This window comes from Athene noctua, chromosome 5 (genome assembly GCF_965140245.1).
Source record: "Athene noctua chromosome 5, bAthNoc1.hap1.1, whole genome shotgun sequence".
Lineage (NCBI taxonomy): Eukaryota > Metazoa > Chordata > Aves > Strigiformes > Strigidae > Athene > Athene noctua.
The window spans coordinates 65019519-65035446 of NC_134041.1; the positions used below are offsets into that span (position 1 = coordinate 65019519).

At 42.8% G+C, this 15928-nt stretch overlaps 1 protein-coding gene across 4 annotated transcripts in view; it reads left to right on the forward strand.

Moving 5' to 3' along the window:
* Positions 1 to 15928, forward strand: part of PTPRE (protein tyrosine phosphatase receptor type E) — a 110553-nt gene that overhangs the window by 28492 nt on the left and 66133 nt on the right. Inside the window, exon 2 of one of the 4 annotated variants that reach the window (XM_074907957.1) lies at positions 1028 to 1107. The exons of the other annotated variants lie outside the window; for them this stretch is intronic. Coding sequence (XP_074764058.1) covers positions 1085 to 1107 — 23 coding nt within the window. The 5' untranslated portion in view covers positions 1028 to 1084. The remainder of the gene's footprint in view (positions 1 to 1027; positions 1108 to 15928) is intronic. 4 annotated transcript variants of the gene reach the window in all.

The following is a 15928-nucleotide window of genomic DNA, read 5'->3' on the forward strand; positions in this document are numbered from 1 at the left end:
TGTATGCATATATATCATAGTATACATATATTTATTATAGCTCTACATGTATAAAAGGTAATATACAGTTCTACTCTGCTTTGAATTTTCAGTGTTGAAAAAAAGTCAGTTTTGGTCAAGTTGGTACAGTTATGTCTTACAATACATCTACTTTTGTGGGTTTTGCGATGCATTTTGCCTGCGTGGGTGAGCATGCACTAATTAAAAGTCATCGAGGGGTAAAAGTCTTGGATCTTTAATGAGTTTCTTCAGATCTTTTTGATGAAGGGTTCCCCTCTGAAGGAGGAAGCTCTGCAGGTATCAAAAGTGTCAACAGAAAATGTGTTTAGATTTAGATCTTCATAGGAGGAAGAGGTTGAGAAGCTGCACAGAAAGGTATGCAGATAAGTTTCGAATTATATTCTGCTGGGGGAATCATGCTGTTTTAGAAAGGCTTGATAATGAATGAATCACTGGAAGATCTCCTCTAAATATTGCCCGAAAGAGGCCACAGAAGTGTTTCGTTACCAGTGCTGGGAGGTGGAGGAACACAGTGGGCTACAGCCGTAGCTCTCAGCCGCTGCAGCCAGCTCCCGTGCATGCAGTGTGTGGTTTAACTGAGCGCCCAAACCTCTGCCTTTCGGTCGAAAATCACTCTGCTCCAGAAAGCACATGGCAGCAGCCTGCCTGGGGGCCTCCTGCCTTCCATCCATGCCTGTGCAGGTAACTTTGCAGATTGTTCGGGTTTCAGGCAGCACCCTGAGCCATCAGTACCCCCGGGTGCAGTGGGTTAGTTCTCAAGGATGGGCAGAAAACCAGGGGCCTTTTCAGAGCCAACAACATCTTCTCAGGATCTTTTTATCCTGTTTAGAGACAACAAGTTGCGTGTATAGTCAACATTTTCCCCTATTTTACCACTTTGCATTGGTCATGATTGAGTGGCGTGATAACCGTCCCCAAAATCTGATCAGGAAGTGTGAACTTTGTCCAAACGGAAAAATTTGAAACCTGCAGATTTTGTGACCTCCCTCTTTATCCTTTTTTCCAGAACCCTGAAGAATGGCATTCCTTTTATTTATATTGTCCAGCATCAGTGCAGCTCCTCATGAAACACTGTTGTGAAAACCAGTAAGTAGAGCAGGAAGAGTAAAGGGCAGAAAAAGTGATTCACCTACTGGCAGCTCTTCAACTGTGTCCTCTGGTTAAAATACAATGAAGTCAAGCATTTCAGTTTTACATTTTTCCAAAAATGATGTTTAGGATGTGTCCTCCATCCCAATATTATTTTTGACGATCAGTGTTTGTGAAATAAGGAGAAAAAAAAAACAGTGTCTTGCCATTCCACCTCACTTCACGTTTTTTTTTTTTTTTTTCAATACAGGTGAACCAAAAGTTTTGCTTTATTACTTAGGAATCTAGTTGGCCGTTGTTTCGAAAATACTCCCCGAGGATTCATCTTTCACTGGCTCAAAAACACTTTAAAGAAGGCATTGCCTTATCTCAGAAACGCATCTGGGAAAGTCATTTAGTGAGCAAATTGCCAGAATTGCAGTTGCATTGATCTGCTGTTGAGAAAAATGCTGATAATGGACTGATCTTAATCATGATATCAAAATATTGGTTCTGGTCTATTAATTAGCATGCTGTGAAATATATATATATATATATAAAAATATATATATTTCTGCTTTTTTTTTTTTTTTTTTTTTTAAGGAAGCAACTTAGGCTGATCTGGTTTGCTTTTTATTTTTAGTTAATGCCTTTAGTTGGTAGTTGGTTCCCTGACAGAATCAAAGCTTTGTGCCTGTGTGTGTGAGAGGGAAAAACAGAATTTCTAGGGTGACAGTAAATGAAAATACTAAAGACTTTTCCATAAAATAAATTTTGAGGTATATCTCAGGATTTTGTGTAGCTTTGTTGAACGATTTTTCTCTTTCCTTCAACACACTGTTCTCCTAAGAGTTGCCCACCGGTGACACCATGTGCTTTGCTTTTAAACCTGTCGTTAGCAGGAAAACTCCTGCCTTAGTCTGTCATGGTACATCTGCATTTTATTTTGCTGACCTGGTTAGAGCAGGCGATGACTGAGCAGCCAGGAGATGCAGGAAGGTGATTGAGTTTGGCTTTTTCCATGAAGTTTTAAAGCTTTCTTGATGGTTTTGGTGACACCCGGAAAGCTGCTGTTCAGACACGGAGGAGGCTCATTTTATAAGAGGTTTATGACTTAATTTGCTTTTCTCCCACACTTTCCTTTGTAGTTGATCTACTTGATCTATGAACAAAAGGTCTCTTGGAAGCCAGTGTGTCCTGATTTTCTTATGTTGTTGGGTTTTGATTTTGTTTTGAAGCACTTTTTTGCAGAGTACTATTGACCTAAGTGTAGTTAACATCAGTTTTGTTGATAATTAGACTTGGTGCTCTGCTCTCCAGCAATTTTTTTTTTTTTAATTTTTTTTTTTTAAATCTTTATGTAACTTACTGCTGTTAATACAGCCAAATAATTAAGACAGTGAAATAGGTGAAAAAAAATCAGTTGGAGCCTGGAAATTAGTAACAATCCCATTATTTTGTCTCATTCATTTTTCAGACTATGGTTGTTCCGTGCCCTTTGAGGAAAGGTATGCGGTACATTTGAGTATGAAGAGAGAAGAATTGAGGATAGAATTTCTTTTCAGAATTGCTCCAGTGCTACTTCTGATAAGGCTAAGATATGTTTTATGAAAGAGCTTACTTGCATTAAATTGTACATTAATGACTTGAGCTGGAAAAGCAGATCATAAGCACAAAATATGCATGCCCCAGGGCAGGTTTTTATAGCTAATGCCTGATGTGATAGGAAAGGAAGGGATATGTTTCAGACACAGACTGCAGAGCTGCTTGTAAATGCAGCTTGGTTCCATTTCTCTCCATCACTGCAGTATCTCACATATAGGATATGTATATATATATATTTTTTTTTTTTTTTTTTTCTCTGTTGAAAAGTGTGTGAGATGGGGAGAAGCCCTCAGCACCCCGGCAGTGTCTCCTGTGGTCTCTGGGATAATCCTTACCAGTGCAGGAGCGAGTGGTTCTGCCAGGCGTGCTGTGCTTGGAAGTATACGAGCATATTATCCTGTTTTTTTTGTTGGTTTTGGTTTTTTTTCTTTCTCAGTGTAAAGCAGTTGACTTCAACCTAGCAAAATCAGAACTACCCGTTGTTTTGCAGCTGATAGAAAGATTTCTTGCAAAAAAAAAAAAAAAAAAAAAAAAATCAACTCTGGCCTTCCATCTAACGATGCTTCAAATTCCACATGAGTCTTACTGAGACTTCATTAACTCAAGTTTATCTGCTGCCTTTCTGAGTTTTCCACAATTAGTAATTGCTAATGTCGAAGAAAAAGACCTTGTTTTTTGTTATGTGAAACATAGAGTCCCACAGAGCACATGGGTGAACTCTTAGCTTTCCTCTTCCCACCACCCTGCTCAAAATGAGTGTGAGTTACACCATCGCTTGGTGGGGCTTCCCGGAAAGCAATTTCCTTGCTTTGGGACATCTAATAGGCTTTAAATTAGCTTTTCCAGCTCACTGAGTTCAGCTCTTGGTTCTTTTAAATGCCTGTGAAGAGACAGTTCTCTGGAGCCTGCTGGACTCTCAGAATATAGTTAAAATTACCTTGACCTGGTGATAAAAACCTGGTTTACTGCTTCCTGCTATCTCAAGCTTGTGCATCTTTTTCAAACATGATTTTTTTTCTCCTTTTTCTGTCTTGTGAGATGTTCCCTGACACGTATGAAAAAATAAAGTAGTTGGAGATGGGATTTTGAATATAATCTCTTGCACATATGTTGCAGGAACCCCCTTTAGGGGGCAGGGAACTGTGTTAACTGGGTTTGAAGAAGTTGAGCCCCAGTTTCCCAAGCTGGGCTTTCCCAGGGCAGGGGGCAGGCAGCCGGCGTGGGAGCACGCTGACAGTGCGCTTGTAGGGAAAAGGGAAAATTGCAGACAAAAAAAAAAAATCCTGCAACTTCCCCTTTCCTCCTCCCCCAGCATTTGTAAGTAGGGTGTGATGAGACCAAGGACGGTATATTGAAAATTTTGTTTACCTGTACCACAAGGAGATTTTCTGTTATCTCCTAAGATAGAAATATGTGACCAGGTTCTCAGTAGCTGCTCTGTTGAGAAAAAGAGGGGATTTCACTTTGTTGTGGCTTCAGCCAGTCATTGATCAGCCTGAACGTTTCCTTTTCCAGTCACAGGAGGGAAATTTTGATGTTATAACGTGGCCAGTGCGTCTCAGGTTATTCCATTGAATCCGTGGGATGAGCACTTATCACATGCTGAAGCCGTGAGCAAAACATTCAGCAATCAGGTTTTCCATCACCAGGGTGGGACTATACAAGCACACTGAATTTATTCTATAAAAAAGCTCACCCTTTTTTTGGCTGATACACTCCAAAAGACGAGTTTGACAGCCAGCAGCATTCAACTGATCTGAAAAAATGGATCCCCTGGGGCAGTGGCGTTTGCTCTTGCGCAGCTCTGCATCAGTTGGAAAGCAGGTAAATAAAAGGAAAATAAAAACTATCAGTTTGCATGAAGTGTGCCTGTATTTCTAAATATGTGTCATCTTTGGGAGCACAGAGGGGAAATACAGGAGACATTGCGTGTCTCGTATTTTGTCATGCTGGGGTAAACCTGCCCAAATGCTGTGGAAGAGGAGGGCACAGCTGGGGGTGCAGGGAGGTGGCGAGGGACCGGAGGGACAGTGGAAGCACGTCTTGGTGAAATACAGCTCCACAAGTGCATTTAGACTGAAGGACTGCGAATGAATCGGAATTACTTTTAGTAGGCTCAGCCATTGCTTGACCTGAAATAATCTCTACAGGAATATTAAATCAGGAAAAAAAAAAATGAGGGGGAGGACTGTAGAACAGCAAACTATGGATTACTTAAGTGAAAAGAGTTGGAAAATACAATTCGGAGGATCTCCTCCCTTACTCTCACAGGCCTATATGTTTTTTACCATAAGATGTACATGTGTGTGTCTTGTCTCTGTGAAGCTGGTACTGTGGCTTGGACTTAAAAATACGGGTGTATTATTTGTGCTTGAGTGACTGTGGTTCAGAATGTACCAGGGAAAAAACCAAGGTTGTGTTCTGTGGACAAGGAAAACAGAGAACTAGGAAAGTATTTTAAATATTCACTGCTTTGAAAGATTTGTTGTTTTAGAGAAATTCAGTTGTTAAGTGTGGTAGCCGATTACTCAAAATGTAAGATGAAAATGCAAACCAACCAAATGAAAGAAGTGAAAATATTAGTACCTGTGCATTTGTAAATTATACTGCTTTCATACTGCAGATTTTGATGAGGCTATTTTAATCCTGCTTCATCAGAAAGGGTTATCAAAAGGAAGTAAGGTTGACTGGTTTAGTTTCATATCCTCTGAAGCTAAAAGTGTCATTTAAGTAATTTTAGGGTCTTTCTCTATCTGACGAACTAAAATTAAGCGTTTATGTTTCTGTAGCCTAAGGCAGTCTGGAAGTTTTATAGTTGTCTTATTAAGAAGTTACTGTTTAATTAGCTCTATCATACCAGTAGTGTATTTTTATTACAGCAGATGTAACATACTATGATGCTCCGTACTTGTAAAATTGCACTTCTAGTCAAAATTCAAATTCTTTTCCAAATGAAAAGAAAATTCATCTTCTGAAATGGGCCTTGAGGTGTATGGCATCTCTGCGCAGGTGCTTGGTTGTTCTGCAGGTAAGCGGAAGTCTGGAGGGGGTGAATTTTGGAGTAACAAATTATTTGTGTAATATTCCCTGGTAAAAGCCTGTGAGCAGCCATGCACTGTGCAAGCACCAAGGTTGGATTAGCAACCCCAGCGTGTACCTACCTGCTATGACTGGGACCTCGGGACCCCTCAGTGTCCCCAGAATCCCTTGGGGAGGGATAGAGCCAATGATATCCAAGGCCAATGGCATCCTGGCTTGTACCAGCCCTGGCGTGGCCAGCAGGGACAGGGAAGGGATCTGAGCCCTGGGCTCGGCACTGGGGAGGCCGCCCCTCGGGGAGTGGGTTCAGTGTTGGGCCCCTCACCCCAAAAAGGCCATTGAATGACTCGAGCGTGGCCAGAGAAGGGCAACGGAGCTGGGGCAGGGTCTGGAGCACAGGTCTGCTGGGGAGCGGCTGGGGGAACTGGGGGGGTTCAGTCTGGAGCAGAGGAGGCTGAGGGGAGACCTCCTGGCCCTCTGCAACTCCCTGCCAGGAGGGGGCAGAGAGGGGGGATGAGTCTCTGGAGCCAAGGCCCCAGCGCCAGGCCCCGAGGGAATGGCCTCAAGCTGCCCAGGGCAGGGTCAGGCTGGCTCTGAGGAAGGATTTCTGTGCAGAAGGGGCTGTTGGGCGTTGGAATGGGCTGCCCAGGGCAGGGGGGAGTCCCCGGGATCCCTGGAGGGGTTGAAGAGTCGGGCTGAGCCAGCGCTGAGGGATCTGGGGGAGTTGGGGAGGGTCATGGTTGGGCTGGAGGAGCTTCAAGGGCTTTTCCAACCTCAATGAGTCTGGGATTCTGTGGAGCTGATCCCAGGAGCCTCATTTTGTCTCATACTCCTCCCGTGGTGTGAAACATGTCTTTTTTTACCCATCCTCGTGTTGTCCTCCCCAACACACCCCTGCTTGTGTTTTATCCTCAATGTATAATGTGAAATAAGGGGCCCAAACATCACGTAAGTGAATAACTGGACGTGGAGCCTGTCTGAAGCGCAGGGGAGTGTGTGTTTGTGCATCCTCCACGTGAGGCTGGGCTACCAGCAGGTTTCCAGTAAGCAGAAACAGATGGCTTGGGCAGACGCAGAGCTCTTGCCAGCTTCCTTTTTTCAGCACATGCCATAATAAACACTGGGGCAGAGAAAAAAAAAAAAATATATTTTTTTTATTAAGAAAAAAAAATAAAATTTGCCCTTTCAGGGAGCAACTAGTTTTAGAAAGGGAGGAGCTTTCCTACCCCATTATTTCAGTGGATGCTGCTGGTGCTTGGCATGGAAGGGGCAGGACATGTGCCTGCCAGACAGTACCAGGTTGTAGGTGCTGCTCTTGCTGGTGTCTGCTGTTGGGTTTGTGAAAGTAAAGCTTGAGGATTTGGATCTGAGTGTCCTGTACAAATGCTGGATTTTTTTTTTTTTTTTTTTTTTTTAAGTTAACAAACTTCCAAAATAGAAATGTAATTCTCTTTGATCTTAGATCCGGAGTACAGTCTGAGTCCAAAAAGCTATTCCCGTGGTAATAACCCACATTTGACCAACGGGTATTTTCCACCAAATAGTATTTTTGGATTAAATGGGCCAGCATTTCTAAAGACGATGGTCAAATCAACAACTTTGTTATGTGTTTCACTTCAAGGACATTCAAAAAAGGGACCCTCTTCTGTATTTTCTACACATGGTGTCTTAGAGACAGCTGTCAAGGTCTGGTGGGAAAACGCTCTGCCTTTTTTAATCCCTATCCTCAAAGAAAAACATTCCTTCATGCAAAAATCCAATTTAAAGAGTAAGGAATAGAAGTAAATGATTTTAGGTATTCTTGCAAAATTATGTTTTTGTGAGCTATAAAAAAATCTGCTCTAAATACCCAGAGCAGCACTCAAAATTCGCTTCTGCTGAGTATTTCCCGAGAGTATGCTTCTATATTATTGCCATTATTATTGTACTATTAATCACATACCATTTTTCTTCTGTTCCTTAGTAAATACGTTCAGGAGTAGCAATTCTTTTTAATACCATGTCTTGAAAAGTATTGATGAGAGTTTGAATGCTGACTGGCTCTGGATGTTTAGTGCTTTGCCAGGGATTTAAGATACATGTACATTTTATCAACGGTAATGCCATCAGGAATTCCAGTGACAATTTTAAAGCACATTAAATAATAAAATATCAGTTTATTATGCAGCAAGCCTAACAGTAAAGGCATACCGTTGTTGACACGAGCTGTCACTGGAAAGCAAATATTCTTTGTTTATTTGTAGGCAGCAGAAGTGATGACAGTAACCTATAGGAAAATCAATAGCTGGATTTTCCATCAGGCCAAACTACTCCTGAATGAAACCGCTTCAATTTAGCACGTTTGCGCACTTCTTTGTTAATGAATATTGTTGAAATCTGAGTAGAAGAAAAAGGGAGTTCTGTATTAATTGTGGATGGGACAAATGCAAGCGTAGGAGTGGGGGCTGCTGGTGGCTGGGTTGGGGAGCATCAGTGTTTCCTACCCCAGCGTGTTGCAGTCGTGAGTGTCCAGGAGGTCAGCCCCTGCTTGTGATTTGGGGAAGATTCATCATCTCTTCAGTTATTTCTCATCATATTTTCCCATTTATCATACATCTGCCAGTTGTTTTTCCTTCTGAGTGATGTTTTCAAGCTTACTTTATTGCTTGAAATTTGCTGCTTGAAATTATCTGACGATTAAATGCTTGAAGTCCAGCCCCTGCCAACCTCTTTCTTGTCTCCTTCCAAAAAAATAATAAAAAAAAAAATGTTGAGGGCTTAGGGGGAGTTCATTCATGCAATGGTGAATTGTAGCCTTTTGGCCCTGTCTGCTAATGTGGCTGTGGGGAGTTCTTGTACAGGCTGTGATTTTTTTTTTTTTTTTTTTTTTTTTTCCTCTCAATTTGAGTTGAAAACTGACTTTAAGCCTCTGATGCAATGTGGTATTCGTACCTGGTAAGGTCCCAGAGGAGCCACCAGCCTTCCTACTGGTACCAGAGTTGGCCTGTTTTCTGTGCTGGACTTTTTCTTTAGTGGATTTTCCTGATTTTTTTGCTTCAATATACACAATTACAGCTGTATCTCAGAAACCATCTGGCATCCATCTGCTCCCATCCAGCACAAGGTTTTCCTTCTCTTACTCTTCTTTACGTGTGTTGGAAATGTGGGTTTTTTTTAATTATTTCACCCATTCCCTTCAAACCACGCTTGAAACAAGGGAGGCAGTGGTTTACTGCACTAAGGGTCAGGCAGAAAAAGGAGCTATAGCAAAAGGAAAGAAGAACTGTTATTAATTGTGGAAAACAAGTGCTTATTGAAGTTAATTGAAGTGTAAATGAACTTGTTGCGCACATTAGCATCAGTGAAACTGAATATGCTGTTTGGTAATTGCAGTGGGGGCAAGCAACTCTCTAGATCTAGACTGCTTCAGATATTTTTAGTTGTTCCTTTAGTCATCAGCTTCCACTTTTGTCTGTTCCAGGCACCGGTGGGAAAATACAGCAGCTCTTTTCTCCAGAGGGTCACGTTGTTCTGAGGAGATAAGATTTCTTTCAGTTCTTTTTTAGCATAAAGGGAAAAATGTAGTGTTTTGAGCTCTTAGAATTATGCTGGTGAATACTTACTCCCATCACAAAGCTGTAATGTTTCTTCTTCAACGTGTCAGGTTCTTGAGGATTATTAGAAAGGTGCTAACCAGGTCTGACTTTGAGGTGAAATAACAAATACTGCTCATGATAAGCAGCTGAATATCTACTCTAATGAATTATCTTCCGTCTGAACTGCAACATTGGACAAAACATGAAGCAGCACACCTGGGGATGTGCCTCCATTTTCTAGCGATCTGCTGGGTTTTGTACTGAAATGGGTAATTACCAAAAGTCTGGGCAAACTACACCGTTAGTGGCAACTTCCAGTGAATGCTGGAATTGCTTTAAAATGATTTTACTTTCAAAACTTCTCTGGGTGAGGCCAAGTGTTATCTCCAAGAACTGCCTGGTTTATGGGTCTCCACGTGGTTCTGCCTTCTTGTGTGTCTCTTGAAAGCATTAAATGAAGCAATTAGATTATAGTGGAAAAGTGTGCAGTGAAAATGTTATAAAGGTTGTAAAACTCCTCCTTAGCTTCTTTGTTTCTGGAAAAACATTGTCTTAATTCTTGAGGAGTCTTGTTAACTGGAGGCAGGAGTATAGTGCTTTCCCGGAGGTGGTGGCATTGACGTGAGTGTAGAAGGGAGACTCCGGAGGAGGGAATTGTTCCCGAGAGCATCTGCAGATATCAGGGAAGGATGGGTTGACCTTTATCTCCCTTCTGTTGTTGACTTGGACTGTACTCATCTGTGTCATGTGCGTGGCAGTAAAAGCTGTGGTGGTGGTGGTCTGAGTGAACTTCCACGGTGAACTCTGCTCATCACAAGAGTTTGGTTCAAAGAGCAGTTGTATGCCGCAGGTTTTTGTAGCTCTTTAGATCTACAGGTCAATGTTAAGGTGATGAAGAGGAAATTCAGTATTTTAGCAGAAAATCTCAGGAGCTTGGACTCTGATGGGGTCAAGCTGTCAGGGCTGAAGCTCTCCCTAGCTGAAGACCTATGTGATGCTGTGGTTCATGCACAGTACAATACTCTTTACCATTTTTAAAGAACTTTGCTGGCTTTCTCCACATAAAATATTTCAAAATAGCTTGAGGTTGCTATGCCAGTTAATTAAACCCATACTGACTATAATCAGAAATGAATGGGAGCAAACATCAGTCACAGCTAAACCTGTGCTGGTATGGAGCAAGAAAATGGCAGAAACAAAAATTCACCATTTCCCCTGTCAAGCTGCATTAGTAATTGAATATTGTTGATTGTGGGCCAAGATCTAAAGCAAGCTTTACAGCTGGCAGGCAAAACTGGGGTGAAAAGGGGACTGTCACGCACAGAATAATATACCAGGTGTGTTGAAATGGTATAAACAAGGTCTGGAGGAAGCAGAACCTTTCATTTCCATCTGCTCTTAGTCTGTGGGGTCAGAAAAGACCTTGGTATTGTAAATTAGGGAATATCTGCCTTTCAGGTGGCTGTTTACGACAGTCACCTTTGTACAGTGTTTGTGTCCTTCAGAAAATCAGCAGTAATCTCCCCGTGATGCGCACTGATGTGGACACTTACTGTAACACAGTCTGTGCACAACAGAAATACAAACCAAAAAATATTACAATTACTACAAGCTGACTGTCTGGGCTTTGCTGTCTGGGTTGGCACTATTTGAACATATGTTTGCTGTCAGCTTGGCTTGCAGATGAAAACCTTAATGTTTCAAACAAACCGGCTCTTGTGGGCTCTGTATGTTGAGGGGAGGTGTAACAGCCCCGAGAGCCTTGTCTGTGGTCGGATTCAGCAGCAGGATTCTTCTTTCAATGCTGGGAATTCATCTTCATTTAGCTTCTTCAGTATTTTCCCAGTAACAGCTGTTCCACCCTATGACTACTGGTGTATGCTTACATAATAAGCTTACATATTATTATTTAATTATTTGTATTACTGCTGTATTACCCGGTTTGCTAAGCATTCTGCTTTAGGCATCGCGTGAAGGCGCAGAAGTGGTTTTGCTGAGCAAGATGAGGAGGGGTTTACGCCGAAGCCCAGCCAGGCGTCTGCTCATCATGCTGACAGTGCTGGATGTGCAGGATAACCTAAATACACAGTTTTAGCCAGCTTCAACTGAATTGATTTGACCTCTTTTTTTTTAGAAACGTGAGCAGTAAAAAGGGAAGGAAGCAGCTTTCTTTGTTGGTTTTTATTTTCAGCCTGTCTGTTAAGCCCTCTCACATTTGTATTCGAAGGGCATTACGTTTAAACAGTCCAGTTTGGTGTTATGTGGCAGATTGGTACAAGTGACACGTTGCTGCAAGGAACCACACATGCAAACCAGTTCATTAAGAATATAGAATCAGGTTTGAAATCATTAGATATTCTCCTGATGACTCCACTGGTGTCATATGACTCCTCACTATTACAAAAGTAAGAGAACAAAAGTGAAAAAAACCAGCTTGTTGATGGCTTTTTGATTTGTGGGGTTTTTTTGACTTGTAAATTAACTATGTCTTGTCACATAAATATTTTAAGTTTGGCATCAGGAATTGTTGAAGTTCACGCTTAGTCTGACAACTTAATAGAATATTTTCTGTTGCAAAGGTGTGACTCTGGGATGTAAACTACTTTGTGTTGTATTTTCATTTTGGGCTTTATAGTCTGAAACACGACTAATTTCTAAATAGTGGGTGGAAACGTATGTGTGCATGCAGACAGGCCATGGATCTCGAAGCAGTCGTACTTGCGGGATGAGAAAGAGCCATTGCAGCCTCATTATATGTTGTCCCCCAGAGATCCATTTTCTCCCCGCAACGACTCCTTCAGGAAAGGGCAGCCCTTGTGTTTGGGGAGTTGGGGATGTTGCAGAAGGGATGCGGCCCTCTCCTCTGCAGAACAAGTCACTGTCAGGATGCTGCAGATGTCTGCCCCGGCTGTGATTTGTAACCTGCAGTTTGCTGCTCTCGCCAAATATTCCCATTTAAGAGCAGATAAACCTGTCAGTAAATCAGACTGCAGTCTGCTCGTTTCTCTTCCATGGGGGATAAAGTCTGTTTTGAGAGTGCCAACCCCTGTTTTACTCTTCGAGAAGCAAAGACAGATGTAGTGGCCAGCTTATATGAGGCTTTACTTCTCCTGAGTAAAGCTTCATGGGTGATGGCACTTTGTACCTTTGCCTGAATTTGAGTTGAAGCTGCTGGTCCTACATGAGACCTCTTAGTAATGGGGTCCAAAGTCTTCTGAGAAAATGTGCTACTTAGGGTGTGCCAAAAGCAAGCCTGACTGGAAGTTTGCACAGCATGAATAACGTGACTATATGCATCTCTTGTTCTGATTCAGCAGTGACTTTGTGGGAATAAATGGAGAATGTTCTCAAGTAAATATTTTATGCACGTCCAAGTTGTGAAGAAGCGATGCAGACCTTGTCTTGTCGATGAGAAACTAGGGTGTAAGAAGTGGATGGGGGTTAGTTTCATTGCTTTAGACATTTAGGAAGATGTTCCTACTCAGAGCCTATGTGAAGCTGCTGGAGAGAAACCTCTAGTTAACCCATACTGCAAGGACAGAGATTCCTGCTTGGTGACACTTTCCCTGCAATGTCATGGCTGGGCTCACAGAATCCCAGAATCATCTGGGTTGGAAAAGCCCTTGAAGCTCCTCCAGCCCAACCATGACCCTCCCCCTGACCGTTCCCAGCTCCCCCAGATCCCTCAGCGCTGGCTCAGCCCGACTCTTCAACCCCTCCAGGGATCCCGGGGACTCCCCCCTGCCCTGGGCAGCCCATTCCAACGCCCAACAGCCCCTTCTGCACAGAAATCCTTCCTCAGAGCCAGCCTGACCCTGCCCTGGGCAGCTTGAGGCCATTCCCTCGGGGCCTGGCGCTGGGGCCTTGGCTCCAGAGACTCATCCCCCCTCTCTGCCCCCTCCTGGCAGGGAGTTGCAGAGGGCCAGGAGGTCTCCCCTCAGCCTCCTCTGCTCCAGACTGAACCCCCCCAGTTCCCCCAGCCGCTCCCCAGCAGACCTGTGCTCCAGACCCTGCCCCAGCTCCGTTGCCCTTCTCTGGCCACGCTCGAGTCATTCAATGGCCTTTTTGGGGTGAGGGGCCCAAAACTGAACCCACTCCCCGAGGGGCGGCCTCCCCAGTGCCGAGCCCAGGGCTCAGATCCCTTCCCTGTCCCTGCTGGCCAGGCCAGTGCTGACACAAGCCAGGATGCCGTTGCCCTCCTTGGCCCCTGGGCACACTCTGGCTCATTCTCAACCCCCCCAGTCCCTCTCTGACCGGCAGCTCTCCAGCCACTCCTCCCCAGGCCTGTAGCCCTGCTGGGGGTTGTTGTCCCCCAAGTGCAGAGCTTAGTATTTGGCCTTAGTGAAACTCCTCCAGTTGACCTCAGCCCATCGCTCCAGCCTGTCAAGCACGTGTAACACCAGCTGCCTGGAGCTCTGTGGTCCTGCCTGGAAGGCCCTGGCAGAGGACAGAGGGTTGCTTTTCTGTTGAGTTGGTAGAGGTTACCCATCCACCCCAAGGACTCCTCTCCCCAGTTTGTACCACGACCAAGTGGGAAGCTACAGAAACCCATAGCAGCTATACTGCAACATCACCATGGCAACCAGCGAAAATAAGGGCCCCTTCTGGGAAAACGAGATATTTCAAATTTTGTTGCAGCCAAGAATTATTATTAGTGTCTGATTGCAGCGCCAGCACATCCTTGTTTCAAAGTTTCTCATCAAACCAAATGGTGATGGCTATTTCTCTAATGCTTGGGTGAAGGTGTTTGCAAGCCTGTACTGTTGGTTCAAGAAAAAGGAATGGGATTAAGCCAAAAATACAGAAGAACTACTGCGTTAATTGCCTATATCAAGCTATTTACGTGCAAGATTAAAATCTAAAAGTCTACACAGTCCTCAGTTCTGTGTGTAGCCCCATGCCATGTGTGCATAAGGCTGCGTATAAAATCAGAACACCTTGAGTCTGTAGGTGAAGCTTAAGGTCTAGTTTTTTGGTTTTAGTTTAAGACACTGGAGGAAGTAGCTATGCATCCAGTCATTTTCTGAATGTGAGAACCCTTTTTTTAAATATTGGGCTCCTTTGCCAGTCCTCAAGGTATCAGTTCTCTCTAGTTCTTTGTACACAAATTTCTGAAATTGTTCGGTTTTGGATATTGGGGTTTTTTTTATCAGGTAGTTACAAGACTTGAAAACATGTAAATAAAAATGGGGAATTTGAGAATTACAAAAGCAGTGTGCTGTTGAGTCAGATCTTATTTTGCATAGAATTACCATTTCATGTCCTCTTTAGCTAAGAAATTGAACTATGTAAGAAAATACCATATGATATTACATATGGCATTTTAATAACACCTATTTTACATAGCTACTGCTTAGCCTAACTGATAAATGTGAAATTTTACATTTCTAACGGAAAGTCAAGTTTGCCTGGCAAGCTAGACCATGCTTTTTGGTTTTTTTTTTTTTCATTTTTTCTTTGAGCAGAGGGGTGAGTCCTGTGCAACTGGAGGACTCTTGCCCTATCAGCATGATTATTTGTTCACCAGGTCTTCCCGAGCCTTGTCGTCATGCTGTGCTTGAAGCAGTGGGGCTCTGTGGCGGCCACCTCCTTCCTCCTCTTCTTCCTTTAGTCACAGTTAGTGACAGCTCCTCATTAAATGTGGGTTCAGGTGAAGATCAGGGATCTTTTTCAGTTATTTCTGGCTCCTGCATTTTAACTATTGATCTATGCTGATGAGGGAAAGGAGAAAGAAGGAGAGTAGAGGAGAGCCTGCAGCTAGCAAATGGAGAAGGCATATATATATATGAAGATACGACCCTGCTTGGATTTCTGTGTGTCTCTTATAAATGAAAGCTTACATATTTTAAGTGATAAAAGTTGAGTTTATTCTAGTTCATAATGTTGGTGTGGGGAAATACATGGGTCTCCCAATAATAGTACCCACTGGTCTGGAGGGTTGGAGTCTTGGATTTATTTTCTGGCGTTACACAAACTACTTGTATGTTCTGGTTTGAAAGCCTAAATCCATACATTTTTAGGTACTTAAAGGAACTGAATGTTGCCCAGTGAAATTTTCCAAAGTATCGAGGTGCCAGCTGTCAGATGTAACACACAGGGTTTTTACCCTTCCACAATTACCTTTATACCTGACTTGAAGATCTGATATGGTGCCTTATTCACACTTACAATATATAAAAATAAATATAAACTGGTTTTAAATTATAGCTACGGATACTGTGAATTTATCTGTGGGAAAGCTACTTTTCTCATAGAAAATTTAGACTTTGAAGAAAGTTGCTGAAATATTTTTAGCCCTCTACATACTGCTTCCATTGCAGCATATAAAAAGTTTCCAAGATTTTACTCGGAAAAACATACTAACTTTTTTTCATAAATGTAATCTTAGCATTAGTTTATTTTCAGGAAATATATTTCAATCCCTTAAATCTGCCTTTCCTAAGGTGGAGGACTTGGAGTTGGCAATAAAGACCTGACCCCTACCTCTTTCCTCCCATTATTAACATTTGAAGCCTGTGATGGTTTTCCTCTGTTTGTTTATACATGGAGAAAAGTTGGATAGATCAGCTCCATATGCAATTTCCTTCCTGAGAAAGTGGAATTTTGAGGTTTTTTTTTCA